The sequence below is a fragment of the Cupressus sempervirens genome, chromosome 11 (assembly GCF_028749045.1).
Source record: "Cupressus sempervirens isolate cs-2001-9-10 chromosome 11, ASM2874904v1, whole genome shotgun sequence".
Taxonomy (NCBI): domain Eukaryota; kingdom Viridiplantae; phylum Streptophyta; class Pinopsida; order Cupressales; family Cupressaceae; genus Cupressus; species Cupressus sempervirens.
The window spans coordinates 831,943,414-831,968,783 of NC_143128.1; the positions used below are offsets into that span (position 1 = coordinate 831,943,414).

The window sequence follows — 25,370 nt, forward strand, 5'->3', positions numbered from 1 at the left end:
GTCACAATTGCAGTAAGATGTCAAGAAGTTTGTACAGAATTGCAAAGTATATCATATGGAAAAAGGAGCAAGGTAGAATACAGGGTTGTATCAGCCATTACCTATACTAGAGAAGTTGTGGGAGGATATCACTATGGACTTTGTTCTTGATTTACCAGTCACTCAATGAGGGCATGATTCAATGTTTGTGATGTTTGACAGGTTTTCAAAAATGAGACATTTCGTTCCCTGCAAGAATTTGTGATGCTTGACATGTTTTCAAAGATGAAACATTTTGTTCCCTACAAGAAGACTAATGATGTTGTTCATGTGGCATAATTATTTTTCAAGGAAGTGGTAAGACTACACGGTCTACCAAAGAGCATAGTTTCATATCGAGACACTAAGTTTGTCGGGTACTTTTGGCACACATTATGGAAGAAGTCAAAGAATGATTTTAAGTTCAACCTATCGCATCATCCACATATTGGTGGAAAGACAGGTGGTGAATAGGAGTTCGGGGAATTCGCTGAGATGATTGGTTGGAGATCAAGGTGGGATTTGATTTTAATACTGATAGAGTTTTCATATAATATTTTTGTCAGTAGTAGCACTAATAAATCACCATTACAAATTTTATATGGAAGTAGTTTTAGAAATTCTTTTGAATTGAGAAAGTTGGACAATGGAGAGATAAGTAATATTGAAGTTTGAAGATTTTGCAGAGCACTTGAAGAACATTCATGAGGAGATGAGGAAGCATATTACCAAGATGGATACACAATACAAGACAAATAAAGATGAGAAAAGGAGGCATGAGGAATTTCAGGTTGGGGATGAAGTCATGGTTCATTTAAGGAAGGAGCGATTTCCAAAAGAAACATATAATAAGTTGAACAATGAAGAAGTTTCAACCATGTAAGATCCTAAAGAAGCATGATTCAAAAAATACATATGAAGTAGAATTCCCTATTGAACTGAATATTTCACCAATATTTAACATTTCAAATCTAATAGAGTATACTGAAAGGGGAATTGAAGATGAGGTCACAGAAGCGCAATGGAGTATTCCAACAACTACTTCAGCTACAAAGGAGATTAAGGATATACTAGACAACCATGTTGGCAGGAGCACAAGGAGCACCTGAGATGTCACAGGGTAACTTTTCAAATTACCCCAACTATCTGATGCAGGAGTATCCTAGGTGTAAGGGCAATCTTGCATCGCCCAAAAATATTTTTGTATGTCTTTTCAAAAAAGGTTGTCTCAAAAGTTTCTATTTGTGCAAACTTACTATTTTTAATAGGTTGTTCATACAAGCTCGGAATGTTCTGATTTCACAGGTGGAGTTTCATCTTAGATATATCATCTTGCCAATTGAGTTTCAATGCCATATCAAATGTATCGGTGAAGTTATTAAATATTTTTATATAAATTTTTGGTATAAAAACTTTGATCTAAATTTTGAAGGCTTTAAAGGCTCTAAAATGAGGTCTAACCTTGACTGATAGAGGCTTGCAAATTTAGTAGTTGTAAATCAGAAGTTGTCATTTCTAAAAAATTGTTATAATAGTCAATCGAGTCTAAAGTTCAAAAGTTATGGCCTCTAGAAGTTGGGCTAACTAGAGATATAATTTGTAATTATTTTCAATTGACTTAATGTAATAAATATGATAATCTTAGGGTTGGTTTGTCTCAAGGCTTAGGGAAGAAAAATTTTGTGCAGTGAAAAATTACTTATATAAGGAAGTCTCGTAGAGTTGTCCATGCTCTGTTAGAATATTGCAAGGAAAATGTCCATGTGAATTTGCATATTGTATTTCTAAAATCTGCAATTCCATTCTTTTGGAAATAATAACCCCATTTTTTGTTCTTGCAAAATATTGGTGCTTCTCTATTTACATTATGCGTTTTTTGTATTAAGGGTGTACCCTTCATTAGATAGTAATATCAATGATGGAAGTTGGGATAGAGAGGGGAGTGGTCTCTCCACTATAGGGCTTCTTTAAGGGTGTGAAGGAGATGGTAGTCTCTGATATCCTTCGACCTTGGGGGAAGACAGTCATAATGGCCACCAAGTTCTTATATGGGTTGTCTCCTACAAATGGAGGAGATTGGAAAGAAGTCATCATGAAATTTGATGAATGAGGCAGAAAAGGATTTGTGCAGATTTTTAATTCTTTATTGGCCTTATCCACAGACATGTTTGTTCAAAGCTTGTTTTCATTTAATTTGATGGTTCCTCTCTCGATTTGGTCTTGTATGAAGTGGCAAAGACACACTACTCTTAGTTTTAAGACCATTCATGCGATGGTACTAATTGTACATAGACTCATTATACCACCCAAGATAGGGTCGATCACTATGAAATGGTCTCACCTCATGGATAGCTTTGATCACTTGGAATTTCTCCCTTAGATTTGGTTGCAAGCTACCAATGAACATTTTCTAGAAGTCAACATTAGGCAAGACATAAGGCATCCTAATATAAATAGATTGGTACCTTGATATAAAGTCTATAACTTTCTTATTTGGTGTTTGTTTATAGTGTACAAGATCAACTATGCTAACTTGCTTTCGATCTTAGCTTGGAAGCAAGGAATGCATCATGAAATGATCCAAAGTCGCTATAGAATAGTCTCGGAGAGAAATATACCACTCCATGGATAATCCCTTAAGAGGTCATCAAATCTATTTAATCAGTGCATGATCCATAGTTATAGTACTCGATGCACTATTTAAGAAAATAATCAATGTGGGTCACCTTCTCCACCATACCTTCAAATTTCACAAACTTATCCCCTTTAAGTAGAGCATAGTGATCAAGACCTATATGGTCAAAGGACTATGACAATAAAAAGGGTTTAGAGAGCCCTGGTTAATCACACTTGAGTGGGTATAGCCATGGAGGAAACTCCGTAGTTAAGCACCCTCGAGCTGGAGCAGTACTGGGATGGGTGACCTCCCCGAAAGTCCTAGTGCTTCACCTTTGTGAGCATCACCTAGATCCAATGAGTGCGTAAGTGTTATATTTATTCTCATGAGAGATGGATTCATGTATGAATCACTACTCGTGAAACATGGTCAATGAGTTTGACTCAAAAACTACACAGCTAAATCCTGATAGCAAAATCCCAATTTGGCTTGCTGTGGAAATATCTCCTACTTGTCACTTTTTTATCGTGTTCTCCCTATTCAAGGTGTTAGTTGATACAAGCCACGTGATTCACAGAGAATACTTTTGTAAATGTGGTTATATCGAACAGTGTGCTGATTAAGAACCCACTAAATGTAGTGTAAAACAAGTCAATGTTAATACGACATTAAGCTGTTAGGCAGTTGGTGGTCCACACAAGCACAGATTTGCAGGATCACAACACCACTGCTACCGATATAAACAAATTTAATATACATTTACTGATTTATAAACTTCAAATTAGCAAATCAGAGACGGATAAAGGAAAACAGATATAAGAACCAGCAGAAAATTTGAATCAGTGTTGAGAGAACATATCCTATTCATCAAATATAAGCTGGAAGGATAACTTTGACCCTAGGCATTGTTTAAGTTCCATAGTTAATTGGCCAAGGCAATAAAAATCAAATATAATGATTAGAAATGACACCAGAAGCAAATGCATATATTACATATTCCACTTTGACAAGTTTTTGGACAATTGAATGGCTTTCCTTATCTTAAAATTCAGTGTAGAAAACATGTCAGGCTTTTAAACTTTTAGAACACCTATAAACACCAGAGTAAAAATAAGTAGGAACTAGGAAACAAACAGCATGGACTGAAAGGGCAAAGTTTTGTAAGACAATTAAGTGAATAAAAACTTTCATATGCTTCGTGCTTTTCTACCATTACAGATAGTGAAGCTCTTAGCTATGTACAAAGTGAACATGGTCATCCTTCATATGACTGACGGGCAATTTCACCAAGTCAAATAGTAGCCTGACAAGTACCAACTCATCATAAACAGTAACACAGACTAGAATTTGCATCTAAAATATCATATAGTTGGATGTGGTCAGCCGTGGGTATTCACAAGCAAATCAAACACTTTTTAGTACGGATTCCATGATTTGAATTGATTCTCTTCCAATTACACAAGGTTACTAGTGTGCTTCAGATTGCATCTTCCCAAAATTCACTCTACATTTGTAAAAATCGTTGACCTAATCAATCCCTTGCATCCATGCTTTGGATATAAGGCATGACACATTCACTAACTCTAATAAAAAGCTGCAAGTGTACTTCATCTGAAGAAAGATTATGTATGAAACAGCCATTGCAATAAGAACATTTAGGCTGGGACTAATAACAGCTATAAAAATACCTCCACCAAAATTTCAGAGACTGACACATACCATCCAATTCATCATGTGAACTGACACTCTCTTCAGAATCTTAATCAAAAAGTTTTGTTATGCTTATGTACACTCATCTGAAGCCCTGAGGCAGACCCATAAAGGGATTCAAAGTCCACCTGCCCAGGTAGTCTTGCAACTTCTATATAATTCTAAGGCCAAATAATAAATCAAACAACATCAGAATGTCAGTAATTACTCCAGTTCAATTGACCTGGTTGAGATTGCTGGTAACCGGCAGCTTGGGAGTTACCTCCAGCTGCTCCCCCTAATGCATCTGATTGCTGAAGCAACTGTGGGGAATTTTGGGCCACTGCCGACTGTGCGGGATGATACAATCCGGCATATGCTGCATGTCCAGATTGTGCAGGTGCGAAAGCTACATTCTGTCCTTGTGCTGACAGGCTATAGTATGAACTTGATTGCATGTTAGGAAGGTTTTGGGGGGTCCGGAACCAGAATGCAGAGCCATCAACCTGCGTATTAATAGAACATTATGCATACAATTAAGTTCGCTTCTTCAATTTAAGTTTAACAACAATCTTTCAGTAAGGTTTACATATGGTAAGAACCTGTTGACCGGGAATGTAAAGACTCTGTTCTTTGTTTTCCTCAAAGCCAGATCTATTCCCTCCACTTGCTGCAGAGCTTGCTGAAAATCCAGATGGCGATGTTGCATAGCCAGCATACCCAACAGGAAAACCTGTTTGTGAAGAATTTCCACCTGCAGGCATTGCCTTATACTGGGACAAATATTTGACCGCAGGAGCAGCTGACGCAAATGAAGTAACAGAAGGCATGGGATAATTGCTAGCAGTAGATGGCTGGGGATATCCTATGTTGCTGGCAAAACTATTTAATGCCGGAGGGGAAATGTAGATTGGTGGAAAATACTGTGCATGATAAGGTATGTATGTAGGAGGAAAGGGAGAAATATGTACACCACCAGGTTGAGGAAACAACTGCATTTGCTGATGAGGGAAGGACACAGTAGAAGGTGCAATTCCAGCCATTTGTGATCCTTGAGCTGTAGGAGCTGTAGAGGCTACTACCACAGAAGTGCCAGTCTGCAAAGTCACAGGTATCAGCATCAAACACATACAATAGTGTACACTATAAAACAGAGTGTCAGGTCAAGGATTAAGTTAACAAACCTCCTGTGATGCTGATACACTTGCACCCGATAACAAAGTAGAATTCCCATTGTACTTGCTCACAACATTTGGTCCAACAAATGGTGAAAAGCGAGCATCTCCATCACCACCAGGTCTAAGAAATGGATTATAAATGCTTGATGAAGGATCATAGGGTTGCTGCATCTACACAGACAAACTGTCAGAATGAAAATTGTCTGATGTGCAAAGAGAAGTTAAAAGACCATTATTTCCAATCAGAAAGCATAAAAACAGCAGAAAATTCCCAATACAGAACTCATTGCAGAAATGCAACAATACTAATTCTAAGAATGTGAAGACAAGATATCTTCACATTAATAAACACAGATAGATAGATAGATAGAAATGTTAAATTCAAAATTTAACACTTTCCCTGCCCACAAACCATAGAACCACTACTTAAAAGAAGCAAGTGTGACATTTTAGCTTAATTTTTACCAGCTAGCTTATTCATTCACTTTCTTAATCACATATTACAGTCACAACTGAAAATTAACAATCATTGACCTCTAATGCAATTGCATGCTGTTATCATAATTAACTGTCATTAGAAAGGTCATGTAACCTAATCATCACATTAGTGAATATTTTTGTGGCTAGTATTCTGCAATTGGCTAATATTTCAAGGTTTATTATGGTGACTTGAATCCCTGCATTTTTACTCAATTGTGTTAATCTTATTTTCAATGTACAATTTACTTTATTGAAGTTTTTGAGACATTCACCACAATATTTGATACATGATTTAGAATAGACTCACCTAAAACTTTACAAATTATTATTGAAAACTAAAATAATTCACCAATAATATATCATAATTATCAGTTACAATAGGGTCATCAACAATCTTTAATTTCTACAATTGGTCTAAAATTTAAAATATAAGCAAATGGGCCTCGTTATATTCCATAAGGTAAAATGTACCTAATACTTGTACTGCTTAAGCAAAAATTGATTTTGGATTGTTCGTCTCACTGGAAATCAACAGTATAAAAGCAATTTTGGGACCAATGAACATGACAAATTGTGGGTAGGCTTTATCCCATCAGATACAATGAGTGTTGTTAGATAATATTTTCAATTTCCACCTGTGAGTCTCTACTTTCCACATGAAAGTTTTTTAAATTTAAGGAATCACCATGGTAACTAATTCCTATTGCTAAAGTTGTATTTTTTAGTTTTATTTTAAAAAATATGTTAGCAGTTGAGATGTTATTAGATATGTTGATACACACTCTCCTAGGCTTGGAAATATTACAATAATAGATAAGACGTCTATTATTAGTTAATGGTTATCTTGTAAATATCTTTAGCTTTAGTTTGCTTTCGTTTTTTGCTTTCTCTGGAATAGAATGTTTCTATTCTTTACGATCGTTTCCTAAGAAAACATCATCTCTTCCTTTTGTATAAATTGACCTTTCGGTCTCTATTATTAATAAGCAAGTATTTACCAATTACCTTGTAATATGGTATCAGAGCTAAATACTTAAATTTTTTCGGAAAAATTTATAATTTCTTCTTGAAATTATTTGTTTAAATTTTTCCAAAATTATTTCAGCTAATTTCTCCAAAACCCACCTAGGGTTTTTCTGCTTGGAGAAATTCCCGAATTACGGGTCTGCAAATCGCGTGGAAATCGTGGCCATTTTTTGGAGACTCGCGTTTTTGGGGTGAAAATCTGCATGTTTCTATATCAAATCTTCATGCTCTTAGCCGTCTCAGTCTGTCATCGTGCTCTGGGAAGCAGATTCGACCATTTTTCATCAAGAAATCTGAAGTTTTTTCAAGCTTTTTTCAGCTAGGGCCGTTTTTTTTCGAAACCCTAATTTGTGGGGTCGAAAAAAATTTTTGTTTGCAGATTCTTGGTGGGTTTTTCGAGAGCTCAACTGGGTTGTCGTCCGTTTTTTCTGGGTGCCTCGATTTTTGTGCCTCGATTTTCGAGCCAGCGGATTCAGAAAACGACAGCAGATTCCTTCTGGGTTTTTCGAGCTCTCTTTTGGGTCATTCTCTGATTTTTCTAGGTCTTCCGTATTTTTGCCTCGAAGAACGTGCCTTCACAAATTTTCACAATTTTTCATTGAAAAACGTGCCATGGCATCTCTGACAAATATTCTGCTCGAGCATAATTCCAAATTCAATGGTCGCAATTATGGAACCTGGAAGCAGCGCATCATCGCAATCTTCGAATATCGAAACACCGATCAACTTGTTCTGGGTGTTAAGCAACATCCGACTTCTCCGGGTCCTGATCAAGATACATGGGATCTGAACAATCGAGAGGCAGTAATGCTTCTCAAACTCTCCGTAGCTGATGACCAGCTTTCTCAAATTCCATCCGGCAAGACAGCGGCCGAAATCTGGACACATCTAAAAGGTCTTCATGAGACTTCCGACAAGAGCAGAGCCTTCTTTCTGAAAAACACTCTGTTTTCTATTGTCATGGATGAGCGCACCTCGCTCCAGGCACACCTGAATCGGATTCAGGAAATCCGTGATCAGTTACTTGCCATCAGTCGCAAGATGGAAGAAGAGGATATTGTGGTAATCACTCTTCGGAGTTTACCAAATTCCTATGAGCATTTTATCGAGACTCTCAACATCACATCTACTGGTGTTGATCTAAAGTTCACTGATCTCTGCACCCTGCTACTTCAGCAAGATCGGTGAAAACAACAGTTCGGTAGCAGCTCCAGTTCCACCTCCACTGAGCAAGCCTTTGCTGCGAAATCCTTTCAGAAACCTCCAGTTTCAGCAACCATCTCAGCAGAAGTCTTCTGCTCCAGCGTCCGATGGTACCAAAAAGAAGAACATTCAATGCAACTATTGCCACAAGTATGGTCACATGAAGGTTGCATGTCGGAAACGCTTAGCTGCCCAGTCTAAGCAATCAGGTTCGCAACCCAAAGCGAACAGTGCAGAGCACACTGAGCAGGTGGAATCTGCCTTTTATGCCTTCATGGCTAAAAAACCTGCAGATCATGTACAGTCATCTGCCTGGTACATTGATTCAGGTGCCTCTCGACATTTCACTCACCGCAGAGATTGGTTTACTGACTACCAGCCTTATTCAGATTCTGTTATCTTTGGTGGTGGAGAAGAGTACACGGTTGTTGGTAAAGGCAACATTCAAATTCAGTCTGTTGGGAGGAAACTCATATTCCTTGATGTGTACTACGTTCCAGGGATGGAACTAAATCTACTCTCGGTCAGTCAGTTGCTGCGACATTCTCCACACTTGGCAGTCACCTTCAGTTCACATCAGTGCACCATCACTGATCGGGCGACTAAGTCTACTATTGCAGTTGGTCTTGAGGATCATGGTCTTTTCAGACTTACTGATTCTGGTGATTCTCAGGACTTAGCTATGGCTGCTCGGCGATCTTCCATCAGCTCACTTTGGCATCAGCGATATGGGCACTTAAATGTGCATTATCTCTCACAACTTGCTCGGTATGAGCTTGTTCTTGGTTTGCCAGAGATTCAAACCCAACACCTTGGAGTTTGTGACGCATGTCAGGCTGGGAAGCAACATCGCACACCTTTCCCCAGTGGCGATTCTTGGCGAACTTCTCAAGTACTTCAGCTTGTTCATGCTGATATTTGCGGCCCTATGGCCACTCCTTCTGTTCTTGGGTACAAGTATTTTCTATTGTTTGTAGATGATTTCAGTAGAAAAATGTGGGTGTATTTCCTTAAAAAGAAATCTGATGCATTTATTGTATTTCAGAAGTTTAAACCCTTAGTTGAAAAAGAGTCTGGGAAATCTATTATTACTCTTAGATCAGACAATGGGGGGGAATTTTGTTCTAATGTTTTCTCCAGCTTCTTGGATACACATGGCATCCAACGCCAGTTCACCACACCCCGCACGCCACAACAGAACAGTGTAGTTGAACATCGGAACAGGACAATCACCGAGATGGCTCGTTCCATGCTCGAACACAGACATGTTCCGAAGCGTTTTTGGGCAGAAGCAGTTAACACTGCAGTTTATCTGTTGAACCGGTCACCCACAGTGGCAGTCAAAGGTAAAACTCCGGAAGAGGCCTGGTCAGGTCGCAAGCCCAGAATCAGTCACCTGAAGGTTTTTGGCTCTCTTGCTTTTGTTTGGATCCCTGATGCTTCACGCACCAAGTTGGATGCCAAGAGTCAGAAACTGATGCTTGCTGGATATAGCAGTCTTCACAAAGCCTACCGCCTTATTGATGTTGAGACATCTCGTCTCATATACAGCCGCGATGTAGTCTTTGATGAGCAGCGAGGACCATTCATGCTTGTTTCTCCTGTTCCTGATCCAGCAGACCAGCCTATGCAGGTTCATGATTTGGGAGTTCGGCTTCCATTAGGTCCACCTGATGGGAAGGCTCCAGTAGCTCCTACAGCTCCAGTCCTGCCAGTGATACCTGTACAGCCACCTCCGGCTTCTCCTGCAAGATCACCTTGTTTTGAAGATGCTTCACCTGAGTTTGATCCAAATTCTTCTGATCAGGATCCTGCTGATCAAGCATCTCCTAGTACTACTGTTGGTCATTCTCCTCTCCGGCCTAAGTGGTGGGCTAAGACACTTGCTGATCTTCATGATGATGAGCTCATTGATGGGAGAACTACTCGAAAAAAGAGCAAAACAATAGATTCTGTTAACTTTGCTCTTATGGCCAACATTCACAGTGTGTTTGAACCTCAAACATATTCCGAGGCTAAAAGAATTCCAGAGTGGGAACAGGCCATGCAATCTGAACACCAGAGCCTGCTGAAGAACAACACTTGGGTCCTTTCTGATCTTCCCCCAGGGAAGAAACCCATTAGCTGCAAATGGGTCTACAAAATCAAATACAAATCAGATGGCACTTTGGATAAGTACAAAGCTCGTTTAGTGGCAAAGGGCTTTTCTCAGCGTCAGGGCATTGATTATGAGGAGACCTTTGCTCCTACTGCAAAGATGAGCACCATCAGATTAGTCCTAGCCATGGCAGCACAGTTTGGCTGGAAGGTCCATCAGATGGACGTAAAGAGTGCTTTCCTGAATGGTGATCTCCATGAAGAGGTCTACATGACGCAGCCTCCTGGTTTCAAGGTTGCTGGTAAAGACCATCAGGTTCTCAGATTGGTAAAAGCTCTCTATGGTTTGAAGCAGGCCCCTCGGGCATGGTACATCAAGATTGATACGTACCTCAGTGATCAAGGCTTCAAGAGGAGTTCTTCAAACTCAAATCTGTACATCAAGACTACTGACAGTGACATCATCCTTCTGATTATCTATGTGGATGATCTGATCATCACTGGCAGTTCGGCATCTTTGATTCAGGGAATCAAACAACACTTATGCCAGTCTTTTGATATGACTGACCTTGGGCTCATGCATTATTGCTTAGGTGTTGAAGTTTGGCAACAATGTTCTGGTATATTCATCTCTCAGTCCAAATATGCTAGAGTCTTGTTAGACAAATTCCGAATGCAAGATTGCAAACCTGCATCTACACCTATGGAGAAAGGTCTCAAGTTATCAGCCAAGTCTGATTCTCCTTCCGTTGATGATACTACGTATAGGCAACTAGTAGGCAGCCTCATCTCCCTATCTGCTACTAGGCCTGATATCAGCTTCGCAGTCAACTATATTTCACGCTTTATGACAGCTCCTAAGGCTGATCATTGGATGGCAGCAAAGCGTGTGCTTCGTTATGTGAAAGGCACTTCTGATTATGGACTTCTGTATTCTTGGAGTTCTAATCCTAAACTCAGTGGGTTCACAGATTCAGATTGGGCAGGCTCTATTGACGATAAAAAGTCAACATCTGGATATGTGTTCAGTTTGGGATCCGGTGCAGTCACATGGACCAGCAAGAAGCAGCAGGCAGTTTCTCTCTCTTCTACAGAGGCTGAATATAGAGGGACTGTTAAGGCAGGATGTGAAGCTGTCTGGCTTCGTCGGATGCTTGGGGATATGCAGATGTCACCAGCAGGACCGACTACTCTGTTTGTTGATAACGAAGGCGTTATCAAGTTAGCATGGAATCCAGTCTTCCATGAACGAACCAAGCATGTGGATGTTCATTGTCATTACATACGACAGCTGGTTGAAGACGGGACTATAGATCTACAGTATGTTCCTACCTCAGATCAAACTGCAGACATTCTCACCAAGCCTCTTGGTCCTGATAAGTTTGTCAAATTCAGAGGACAGCTTGGTGTGTTAGATAGATTAACCATTAAGGGAGGGTATTACAATAATAGATAAGACGTCTATTATTAGTTAATGGTTATCTTGTAAATATCTTTAGCTTTAGTTTGCTTTCGTTTTTTGCTTTCTCTGGAATAGAATGTTTCTATTCTTTACGATCGTTTCCTAAGGAAACATCATCTCTTCCTTTTGTATAAATTGACCTTTCGGTCTCTGTTATTTATAAGCAAGTATTTACCAATTACCTTGTAATAGGAAAGACTTATGAAACTTGTGACTAACACATTTGGGTGGGGATGAAACAAACAATTTGCAATAAGGATCCAAATTTGAGATTAAATGAACAGATTAGGCCAGTTCTGATGTGGCTATGAAATGCTTTGAAAACCCTTCATATGGCAACCTGTATTTCGATTCCCTAATTAAATGCACCCAAACCTAGGCAGTTGTGTCCTGATGGTGAAGATGTAAAAGAAAGGTTAATGAAAGCCCTTCAAAGATGTATTCAAAAGAAGAGCCAACTAACTTCAATGAAGGCCCTTCAAAAGACATATTTAAGTGAAGAGTCAACTAACTTCGCACACAAAGGATTTCCATTACTTATATCTGTGGTGTCTTGCATTCAACAAGACCAAAGGCAAAGGCAAATATAGCTACAATATCTCAAACCAATGTTACTGGGTTTGTCTACTGTAGGCTGGATCTGAATATGGTCTGCCCCGAATCCAGGTATTAATTTGGCTCACCTGTGGGTCCCTGCACATTTCTGCAATTTAACCAAAAAAAAGTTTTTTACATTCCAGTAAGGATTCAAGTTAAAATCATAGTAATTAAATATTATTAACAACTGAGAGATTTTGTTGTACCTTTCAACAATATCAGCTACAAAAAGGAATTGATACATATATAAAAGAGCAAGTTAGTGGCCATGCATCGTGCTTTGCAACTGCAAGATAGTCAATCTTACAAGTTTATGAGGAGATGGTGATCGCAGAGATGACAAAGGATTGGTGATCCCAGAGATGACACAGGATTGATGAGTAACATAAAATGATTGGTTGAAGTTCCATTGGATGAGGTAATCCCTGATAATAGCAACAGCTCAAAATTAAGATTGATTTTTATGCACTCTTTTTGGGTACCAATTAGGGTCAGCATCAGACTTTCTATGTTTTTTTAATTGTTGTCAACAAAACTAATTGTCAAGCTAACTGTTGATTCAGGAGGGACTTGCCTATGGAAATCCCATTTTTTCTCTTGAATAGCATGGCAGCATTACTCAAGTGAATGCTCAGACAATTAATTGTATAATGGTGAATGTCCACATTTTACCTCATAGGTCCTGCTACAACTAGTATTCAACATACAAATTTACTTTTTTTTAAATGTTGCACGTGTAGACAAGCCTATGGGTGACAGCTAGTAAAGGACTGACAAGTTTAGCAAACTCATATGGAAGTGTTTGGAAAAGAGAAGCATCTATCAATGATATGCACATCATCCATTCAGCTCTGATTACATGTTTGTGGTTACTTGCCTACTGAAAAGAAATAGTCTACAAGCAGACTCACCTCTGTACACAGTGCCTCGCGTCTAATAGATCACAAAACAAAAGTACAAAGAGATTTCTGCAGCACAATAAGATGAACAGCTTAAAAAGACTAACACAAATATATGAGGATTCAGCAAAGGTTGAAGTATAGCTGCAAGAGGTAGGCGGGACTAGCAATTCCAACAATAAGAAGTGTGTTTCAGAATTTGCATCAGAGTGAATGAGACTACCAAACTAGCCATTGTACTTTGCATGTTACTATGATCTTTTAGTATTGTACTCCATATTTTGAACTTAGTGAATAAATTGATAATAAAAACATTATGTGATTGTCATTCATCATAGGATCTGTTCATTGTCAAATTGTTAAGATTTGTATGCATTCCAGCATATTTTACTCGTAACATTCGCATCAGTGATAAATTGCAACTTGTTCTGCTATTTTTGTTACTAATTCCCCACAATTTAATTTTATATTTTGTTTTATTTTTTATAGCCATCTAGCCACCATTTCCTTCAATATGTTTTTATCATATCAGTACTGCACATAAATGGCTGAATGAACTCAACAATTAAACTATCAGGTGAAGCTTGAAGTACGGATTCATTATTCCAATGAATTCATGATCAAAATAACTAATCAAAGTATAAGATTCAGAAAAATAAAATTGAACAGCTCAAAAAAATCTAAACTAACACATTGCACAGTATTATTTAAAAGTTGCCTAGCATTGTATCTATTATAAATCACTTTTAATGTAGTATTAAAAACTTCGAGCAATAAGATAAGTTTGCAAAACAAAGAATCCATATTGATTGACAATGGAAGTTTGACTGATAGAATGTGTCCTCAAATAATAGATACTATTTACCATAAAGGTGAAACTAATATTCAATCTCTATATTAAATTAAACTCAATGAGGATGAGCTATCTAATAACACTATAGAAGAAATGTATACACCATTACTCCATCTAGACTTCCCCTACTTAACCAAACAGATCTAGGAACAAGGAGAAACAGACTATATGGATCTACAGAGGGAAAGGAGAAGATAACAACTGTGACAAATGAACTCCAAAAGAATCCACATTAATTTTTGTCCAATTTAACCAAGAACTCTGTCTGTGCTGTTATTTTAAAAGTAATTTCACAATTATTTCACATTTCAGGAGCAACAGTAAAATCCTTCTTAAAAGATTGCTACTGACATATGTGGAAAGCAAGGGACTCGAGAATAATACCACAAGGCTTGGTTGCCGAGAAGCATCATGTGTGCTGGTCAAAGCAGGCTCATAAGAAGGATATTGGCTACTGATAATCTGAGGTACAAACCCAACACTTGGATAGCTTGGAGTAGTTTCAGCCAGTGAAAATTGAGGATCCAACTGTACGATAGGATCTTGCTTTGATGGTTCGGTTTGGGAAACTGTAATTTGTGAGATAGAATCTCTAACATCTCTAACATCTATACTAGAAGCCAAGTTCTCCACTGTCCGGGGGGATGTTTGTTCAATGCATTCTGTTGGAGACTCCGATTCCTGGTCTGATGTCCTGTAACAATTGAACAAGCTAATTATACAACTATCATACATCAATTAATACATATTACCCATTAGTTAGAAGTAATAATTTAGTGAAGTTATTCCAAAAAATAATATGAACCTTGGGGATGGTTCTTCGTTTGATTCATCCGTCTTCTGGGTTGCCTCAGAAAGGGGTGAAGAACTCTTGTCACCACCCCCCTTGCCAAATTCCATGCTTGGAGAATTCCCAACAAATGCCCCAAAGCTTCCAAAACTGAGCCCTATACAAGCAGCTTCAGGGACCTGAAGATGATTTGGAATGATAAGGTGCTGCTCAGTCCGGACATTCAACCGTTCGAGCTTTTCCTGCAGTTTTCCAGCTGCATCATCTGAGTTAATAGAGTTTGACATGGGCGCAGATGATCTGTTAGTTTCAGATGCATTTGTACTTCCAGTGCTAGTGTCAATCACTGCAACACTTGATGATGTTGCATTCTGGTTAGCTGGTTTACGCTTCCACTCCATGTTAGGCCCAATTGCTGTATGTCAAGATCAACAAAAACAAATTAAAAAATACATTCACTGAAACATGTAAATTCTATATCAGTATCCTATATAACACTCTAAATGAATTAGCAATTCTCGACAGTCCAAATTAATTAATCTAGGGAAGCAAAGCAAAGTTATTTATTGACATAATTAGCATAACAAAGAGAGACAAATCACTTAAAATCTTGGGAGCAAAGCATAGAAATTTATTTCCATCATTAGTACATCCAAAAGAAATACACACAGTGTGCTTGCTGAGAACAGAGGAAGAAGTGTGATATAAATATATACTTCTGGCCATCAAAGATTTAGATTTTTCCCCATGGTTGCGCCAATAAAAACTTAATGGTTCAATGTTGCACTTTCTGGGCTCTTCTTAAATAGGATATTGACCTAAAAATGAGCCTTGTGAATACCTAAAAACTAAAAAGCATTTTCTTATTAACAAACAAAGATTATCTTCTATCTTCTGGGCTCTTCTTAAATATTTGACCGGAAAATGAGCCTTGCGAATGCCTAAAAAATAAAAGGCATTTTCTTATTGAGTTAATAAACAAAGATTATCTTCTATCTTATGGGATCTTCTTAAATAGGAGATTGACCTGAAAATGAGACTTGCAAATGCCTAAAAATAAAAAGCATTTTCATATTGAGTTAACAAATATTATCTTCTATACCTTATGCAAAATTGAACCCTATGAGTATTTATCATGTCACTTTGTAGAATTGAGTCTATAGAGCTATGCAAGTGGTCCCCCACTTTAACGTAGTGGGCAAGAAGTGTCAGAAATAATATCCAAAACGAATTGAACAAGCAGCTTCATTGGACTATTTACCATTACATGTCAGTAATCTGATCAGAGTGATGGTTAGTATAGCATTGCTTAAAACATCAAATAGTTTTTGTTCATCACCACAGACACTGAAGTCTCTTTCTTCAAGTCCATGATAATCACAAATCTTAGTCTACTTCTAATCCAACAAGGCTGCAAACTGTATGTTGAAACAATTGAAATACATACCTGAACTTTCAAAAAAGTACAAAACAGGAAAATTAATACTTCAATCCAAATCCATTTAGAAATTAATCATCAATGCCCAATCGATAGCAAAGAATTAAGCTTGTTTGTTTCCTTCTGAACTAGAACCCTTCTGGTCGAAAAATGCTAACCCTCCTGTTCGCCAATCTAATAAGCAAGGTCTCAGTTAAGGAGAGGACACCTCCTGAAAACTACCAGCCAATAGATGAAAATTCCCCAAATGATTAAAGACCGACAATAAGGTTCTTTCCATGATTCCTTGAACAAACAAAGTGCAGATTTCTCAACTCTATGTAGAGGACATAAAAAGCCAGAAGCCTAACAGTGTTACCTTATTGCCTTCTATAATGGAGATGATCCATAAATCACTGGTTGATTATCCTATTTAGAAATCATTAATGGATTTCTGATGCTAGCACTACTACACTCCAATTAAACTACCCTACAGGCTTATCTCGCCCATGGTATATATAATAAGCAAGATAAATCAAAGAGTTCGATAAAATACTGTAAACAAACACCAAGAGATTTCGTCTAGAGAAGGTAAACTCCACTGAGAGTATGCTTATGGCATCTCAAGCTCTGTACAGAGTGCCATTACATGGAGGTTCTGTCATCTCCCTCCTTTAAGTTGGCAGAATCAAATATTAAAAAGGTGTTTAAAAACACAAATTAATTGTTATATTAATATTTTAAATTTAAAAATAAATAAGATATTAGATATAAAATCATAATAATAAATAAAATTTGAATAAAACAAAATTTGAAGGTTAAAACTTTGGCACCTCATCTTGGGCCCTAGCACCTTTTACAAACAGGCATATATTTTGGCGTAGGGTGCAAGGCACAATCATGTGTTTCTGGGTCCAGATGTTACAGGAGCATAAAACACTGTTTTTTTATGCCAAACAAAAGCAACATAAACAGGGCCTGAGCAGGGAACTGCACTAGTTTAACAGGGGTGACCATAGTGAGCTCATCTTTAAACAATGCAGATCTGAGCTCATCTTTAATAACTCTCGAGTGATGTAGACCATACCTAAAGCTCGCAAATTTTAAAAGATTCATCAGCTACCTACACTGAACAACAAACTCTTTACCAGGAACCAAGTCAATGCATCAGAAGTTGCTGATAAGGCCAAAGGCCACCCTTTGAATGTGGTGTTTCGATCTGTAACCTAACATGCTTTAAGTGAGTAAGGAGCTTCTTCTGCTGGGATAGACTATCTAACCACATAGAGGCATAGCAATCCTACTTTTTATATACAGCCAGACAACAACAGCAGTGCCGAATATTGCATTACAAGAGGCATCAGAGGCAGCAATATCAACTATTGACCATCCAGAGAGATCCAAATCCATTCCAAATGCAAACCTTCAGGTCAGGGACAGAAGTAAGCATTAATAGGGGTAGTGCCAAAAGGGGCACTTAGCAAATCCTACATGCAGCAAGGAAGTTCCAAAAAGAGGGATGAAAATAATAACTTGCAAAGTCCTTAAATCCTCATTTAAAAACATTAAAGAGGGATAAACTAATAAGTTGCCCCAGATAATCCTCAACAATATCCATTTTTGGAGCTGCCAGTTGTAGCACAGGAATGCTCTTTGCAGATCTAGAGAGTCAGATTTAGTGTCAAAGTTAGGATTTTGAACAGGTGCAGGTGAAGCAACATTTTGAGGCTTCCAGGCAACAACAATGAAGATGATATTGACACTCTTGGCACTTTCAGCAAAAGGCTGTACCTTTTAGTGAAATCTACCCTATTCAAGGGATTGTTTAACATCAAATAGAAATAGCTGTGATCTCATTCCTACAATAGAAAATTCAACAAGCAAACTGTTTTCTGCAGATCATTCTCCAGCTGTCCATGATCCTAAGAGGACAAAATTGTTAACATGTTGCAAATATGTTAAAATGAACTGAGATGCTTAGATATTTCTTTTTGAGATTTTAGCCATAATTCAGTAACCTGAATTTGTTTTCAGCAATCCTCATTCCCCTAGGATTACAACAGGTTCTGCCACAAAAATCATCATACCAGCCTGCAAACAATAGTGTAGCTTACACTGTCTGTAGTCTGTCATTGCAATCCACAACTACCCTGCAACATACCATTTGTTTCATGAATATGGCAATAACAGTGCCCTTCTTAGCTAACCAAACCCGCATTAAAGGTATCCCTTTTCATGGGACTTATATTTCCAGACAAGATGCTCCCACTTTTTTTAAGTTACATACTGGCGTATCCAGTAGACAGCAGATAATCTTGGCATTCCTTTGCTTGAGAATTCTGAGCCGCAGACAGATGGATCTTCACAATTTATTATATCCAAATGATTTCAATTTTAGTGGAAATTATATGCATCATCGTCATGTAGAAATGAAACCTGGGATCAGATTACTAGAAATTTAATGAGCACAAAAACACCCTAAGGCTTGAGGAGACCAGGATAGCTTGTAAAAACCTTTCATCATGGACTCAGAAACTCCATATCAGTATGAAACATTTGAGGTTTGAAAAAAAAAGATAAATTAACACACGGAATATCTATTTTGCAGAGAGTTCCTGGGAAATTGACAGGCAGCTAACCCTTATCAAAACTAATTTTCTGCTTCTATAGATTCACAGAATTGTATGAATTCAAAGAGCCAAAGCAAAACACAAAACATGCACTTAACAGAATCAAGTCATCAGTAAATGGAAAAGCAGCTACATTAACATGTCTAGAATATATTTCTAAACAAGGAATGTATGTTCATCGTGAATCAGATACACTTGTTCAAGATGTTGATTGATACCAGCACTGCAATGCAGAATTGACATTTGCAAACAAAATCGAGACAATCAAAGCAGAATACAATATTATTATTTGCAAGTGGATAACGAGCAACAGAAACAATTGTAAGAAATGTTCAATTATTTATAAAAAAAACACAAGAATAATCAATGTGGTTGTGCCAGAAATACATGAACATTGCCAAGCAAATAAGCACCCTGAAAGACCAAAATAACATACAAAGACTTTCCATTCTATAATTCAAACAAACTATACCTTTCTGACTACCAAATGATTGTTGTTGAGGCCTGTTACTGTACTGCTTCCCCAAATTTACTGGATTACTAGCAGTAGCCCCAGATGCAACAGAACTGCCTGCTTGGGGCCTTGGTTCAAACATGCGATCACCATCTGATGTTAAGGACTTGCTTGCATGATGATCACTTGGTAAAGGATTTATGACAGCTGAATTCAATTTATTGTTCCCTGATGATTTAACATCTGAATTACTGGTATCATCATTGCTGGATTGATTGGAAAGCAACGGTTCTGATATATGTGAAGACGGAGAGTGTGTTGGCTGTGCACTTGCCAATCTCTGAGCTCCAACAGTTCCAACTGTCCGTTTAATTGTTCCAACTGCTCCTGGTGCCCGCACATCATGAGATGGCACATAAATAGGATCAGGTGATGAGTTGCCAACTCCTGAAGCAGAAATTGGTGTTAAAGCTATAGTCTGCTGAAATTTGGGTGTTTGCAGTCCTTGCACTGGCAAGGTTGAAGCCGGATGCATGATTTCTGGCTGGGTTGACAACTGCGACATGCTACTTACTTTCACAACATCAGCCATGGTTGTTTGTCCTAGTGCAGCTCTTTGATCTTCCTTTGATGGCAAAGAGGAATTAATGCCAGCTAAACTTCCATCAATGCCAGTTGAGGTTCCATTAACAGATGTTGGCACAGAACTGAAACAATTTATACAAAAGCTCAGGCTGATTAATATCGTGAAGTAAACTCTACAATACACATAATTTTCCACATATTACTAAATCCAGAGCATTTTTGTAATTAAAAACCCATTTATAAAACAATGTATTTGGGATTGAGTTCACTACTGATTTCCATGAGTTACAACAGCTGGATTGGCAGTCTTGTTTGTAAAATTGTAAGTACCATTCTCTCTTGCACTTGAAAGCTTACTTCCTTCACTATCTGGATACAGAAGATTAAAATATATATAAAGTTCAATCTCAATCTGCATTACTAAAAGTGAAGTGCAAAAAAAAGCTTAAATATTCATAATAATAAACCTTACCCAATCACTATCTGGATACAGAAGATTAAAATTATATAAAGTTCAATCTTAATTATGTAAAGTGCAAAAAAAGCTTAAACATTTATGATAATTATTATGCTAGAGGATTAAAAGCCTGAAGTGATAAAAGTTCACAGCTCCTCCGTCCTACTAACAAACTATTAGATGTACTTCGGAGATGGGTGTCCCCTTTCCCTTAATATCGTGATTCATTACCAATATACATGGCCACATAAAATCTCAGTAGTGCTAATAATTACACACATAGATCATCTTGAGATGACTTAAAATTTATAAACAAAATGGGTAGAATCCAAAAAAAAATCAAAATCTAATACTGATCAAATTGACTAAACCTATTTCATTTGAATAGAATACCATTTCCAATGAATTCCGTTCTTGTTACAATTATGTGGCATTAGCATATGAGCTGGGGCAAGACAGAGATGAGAATTTCCAATTAAGACTATGTAATCTACCCAGAAACACTATGTAAACCATCTAACTGCAGAAAAAGCTTGGATCCAAACTCCTTCAACATCATTTGTACAAAATGGATGTGTGCATCATAAACATTATAAGATGATAAATTTGAACTCTGATAACCATAAATAAAAAAGGGCTATGTGTACGTAACATGTTCGTACCATTCAAAACAGGACGGTAACTGCCCCTGCCAGCTCCTCGACCTATCGATGAGCCTCCCCTTGCACCACGAAATTGATTTCCTGATCTTGATCTAACGTCCACTGAATTTGGTATGCTTGTATTCTGTACCAACAGAATAGAGAACGATTCACCATAATTATGAAAGACAATAGCTCACAAGACCATTTCATGTTAAAAAGCATAATCAGAAACTTCATTCCGTAGGTGTTGTCAAATGATGCAGATAAAAATAAATCAAAATACAAATGAGAGGCGGACAAAATTTGAATAGCTAACCTGTGCAGAAGTTTCAAATCGCACAATTCAAAAGACAAAAAATAGATCAAAATGAGCTCAACAGTTAACCAGAAAGGTAAAATCAGTCTTTCAGAATAACAGCATGAAAAAGCACCAGCCATGTCACAAATTAAAATAAAATAGAGAAACTGTAATTGCTGACAAATTTTGGTAATTACAAGTTCAAGATTAATGACATACCGCACCACAAACTCACTGTTCCATCCAACATTCACTTATAACATTTCTATTATTTTGATAGTTGTGACTCTTCAGAACATTAGGGATGCAATCACATGAATACTTCCATATCCAGTCACCTACTCATCTTCATGGTCTTTGGTCACGTCTCAACAGTACATTTACTGGGTTGCCAACTGCAACTTGATATGTCCACATCATAATGATATGATGGTGCTGTATCGACCAGCACATGATAACATCTAACACATGCAGCACCACATATCTCCTGTGGCAAATCTGTTATCAGAAGTCTTGTCCACCAAGGCTTCAAAAACTTTTAATCACTTCACTCACATGAAGGACAAAGAAAGCCTTGAGAAATTTGAGGCGGCTGAAGTACAAAAAAAAGCCTTTAGAAATTTAAGGCAGCTTCGCACCAGCGCTAACCTGCGGAGCTTTTAGAAGTAACCAGCCTAAACTCTAGTTGGTCGATGTGAATAAATGTACCCATCTCATGAATACCCCACACATTACAAGCAGATACCAAGAAGTTTTGATATTTTCTAAATATTTCATATTTCACTATTTTAAGGCCTTTTATAATAGACTTTTGGAACAGCTTGGCATCTTTTCAACTATACGTATTAAAGATTCCCAATACATTTTGGAAAGAGCCATTTAAATTCACGGTTGCAAAACTATACTGCAGAAGATTTTCCCAAACTGCCTTGCATCATATAAAAATATATGCAGTTGTGCTGTCCACCATATAATAATTGGCCTTCTCTTTCTATACAAGCCTGCTTGCTTTGGGGTGTATCTGCAGTGAAATACTCGTGACCAGGAACCACACACTTTTGCAGATTAAGCCTTTAAAAACTTTTCATTTCTGTTACCATATTCTGCAAGAAACTACTCGGAATGAGTAGGTTCTAATACTGGTCCATGTCAGCCCAGGTTTGACCAGGTCAGGACTCTGTGAATTCAGAATGACCCAGCGTAAAGTCAAATAATTAAGTAAAAATTCACTAATCCTAACAGCCACCTCCCTTCAGTCTTCATTGATGATGAGGTGCACAAGGCTGCTTTACAGGACTTAAAACAAGTGGAAATGTCATTTGCACTGCTTGTGGTTCCAAACTTACCATGAACATGCTGTTGACAACAATGCTCTCCATGGAGAGAAAAATGACTGTTTACAGTTATTTTCAATAGTGATTGCATTCATATAAACCATTTTGCTTTGTAATTAACCTTCAACATTAAATTATCAATTATTAGCTCTGTTCTGTATTTAATTTTGTAAAACTTGGGCACACTGATGATGAGGTGCACAAGGCTGCTTTACAGGACTTAAAACAAGTGGAAATGTCATTTGCACTGCTTGTGGTTCCAAACTTACCATGAACATGCTGTTGACAACAATGCTCTCCATGGAGAGAAAAATGACTGTTTACAGTTATTTTCAATAGTGATTGCATTCATATAAACCATTTTGCTTTGTAATTAACCTTCAACATTAAATTATCAATTATTAGCTCTGTTCTGTATTTAATTTTGTAAAACTTGGGCACACTGAGTTGCCAGTTCCTGAGCAACCAAAACAAATTGGGGATAGGTTTCCTTTATGCATTTTTACTATTAAAAAAAATGAACATTTGCAACCTCAAAATACGAACAAAGTTTAACATATTCTATACCACATAGCAAATATTTCATAAAGAGAAAGAGCATAACAATTACAAATACTACCTCGATGTCAATTTAACATACTCAGATGTCATAATAGATATTCATTGTCCAATATAAACAAAATTTAAATGAACAATAAGCATGCACTTTCATAAAGAGCATTATCGTCGATCATAATCATCATAGTCATCGTCATCAAAAAAAACATAGATATTGCCACTGAATTTATCCATGGCAGCAAAAGCACTATTGCACACACATGGGAATAGCAATCCAAAATCTTTGGCGCACTCAGTGATCAAACTTTAGCACTTTTACTCCTAGGTTTCCTGCCTGAGGGATGAAGCAGTCGCTCGGCCATTCTTCTGCTCACACCAGATCTGTGAGGCCTCACAAAGGATACACTCGACAGCATCAGCATCACCCTATTTCCAGCGTTTCTTTAAGACTGTCCAGGGCTTACCCTCGCACCGGACCGTATCCTTCAGTTCTGGACTTCTACTCACCTGTGAGGAGTATCTAGTCTTTTCTTGTTCTGTTCTTTTGTTCTCCTGTTTGTTCTTTCTGCAGACACTGTTTGGTGCTGCAGCTGTTGGCCGTTGCCTTGCACATTTTTCAGTTTCTTAGATCTGTTGAGTTTCAGGGATCACTGCACATGTAATACCAGTGTCATAATTTTTGGTATGTATTTTCCATATGGCAGTGATCTTTTATTTATATTGAGAATAAATCAGGAGGAGACATGTCCTTTTAAGTTTGGTAGCTTTATCTTTTTCTTGCAAAAACATCCTCGAAGGAAAAGATCAAGGCAAATAGCTCTTATAGTAAAAGATCATCTTTAATAATTATTCTCAATAATAATATTATTATTGTTCACACTATTGCTTTCATCAAAGATAATTACATGAGAGGTTCATAAAGTATTTGATATCTAATATAATCAATTATATCTGAACTCTTCATAATATATATTAAGGAATATTAAATAATACTATTCTTTAATATCAAATATATATAAGAAAATATTCTCAACAAAGTATAACCATATCAAGTATTACCTTTATATTGAGTATAAATCAGGAGGAAACATGTCTATCAGTTTTTAGTCTCAAGGTTTATCCAACTAAAGCTACCAAACATTAACACTCCCTCATAGCTAGGGAGAATAAACACACATATTACGCCACTGCTAATATACGGAATAAAAAAATTTAAATATATTTTTTATCAGAGGATATCCACCATTTTGATATCACATTTGATATCATGAGTATTGGCCTCCAGAATATCATCATATGGTATTCATTGAATAGTAATGATATTAAGAGTAATGGCAGCCTGAATGACAAGTCACAAGTACTTTTTGAGTAATGGCCTCTTGAATGTCGGATTGCAAGATATTCACCAAATACTGTGAGTAATGGCCTCCTAAACATCAAGTTGCATGATATTCACCAAGTACTCTGTGTAATGGCCTATTGAACATCAATTTGCATAACATTCACCAAGTACTTAAAATGTTCATAAGATATGTGCACACGCATTCTCAATAATGCTCACCATATAAAAAGCCACGGTATGTTTAAGGAATGTAATCCACCATGCAACTTATCATCTATTGTGATCTACTTAGACACCATAAGATGTCCATCACAATAGAAGGACATGATCTAGTTAAGGAACTTAATCCACCATGCAAGTTTACAATCTATTATGATTTGTTTCAAACATCATAAAATATCTATCTTAATAGAAGGTTAAGTTATTGAAAGATCGTCACCTTTCAATAACTTCTACATATACAAGCGATAATCATTTGGAAGCCATCACTTCTTCATGGTGTACACAAGGGGTAGGCCGATTAAATCAAGCAAACACACACGACACCAAAAGTTTACATGAAGTCAAAACTCGATTTGATTCTGATATGATCAAGATCTTCAAAAATCAACAGAAATATATCCTCTATCTACTCCTTCAGATAGATGTGTCGAACTCCCTCTAAACATCAACCTTCTAAGCTCCTTTACCTATAAAGAAGTGTTAGACTCCCTCTAAATCTGATATCAATCTTCCTTTTCTT

General features: G+C 37.4%; 1 protein-coding gene across 1 annotated transcript in view; it reads right to left on the bottom strand.

The window, feature by feature from the left end:
• Window positions 1-4,047: 4,047 nt before the first annotated feature.
• Window positions 4,048-25,370, bottom strand: part of LOC149532139 (uncharacterized) — a 31,805-nt gene continuing 10,482 nt past the window's right edge. Inside the window, exons 3-10 of the mRNA XM_089810668.1 lie at window positions 21,115-21,238; window positions 20,268-20,364; window positions 19,429-20,117; window positions 14,925-15,324; window positions 14,504-14,813; window positions 5,509-5,673; window positions 4,927-5,421; window positions 4,048-4,830 (exon numbers count right to left, since the gene is read on the bottom strand). Of these exons, the coding sequence (XP_089666794.1) occupies window positions 4,543-4,830; window positions 4,927-5,421; window positions 5,509-5,673; window positions 14,504-14,813; window positions 14,925-15,324; window positions 19,429-20,117; window positions 20,268-20,364; window positions 21,115-21,238 (2,568 nt within the window). The 3' untranslated portion in view covers window positions 4,048-4,542. The remainder of the gene's footprint in view (window positions 4,831-4,926; window positions 5,422-5,508; window positions 5,674-14,503; window positions 14,814-14,924; window positions 15,325-19,428; window positions 20,118-20,267; window positions 20,365-21,114; window positions 21,239-25,370) is intronic.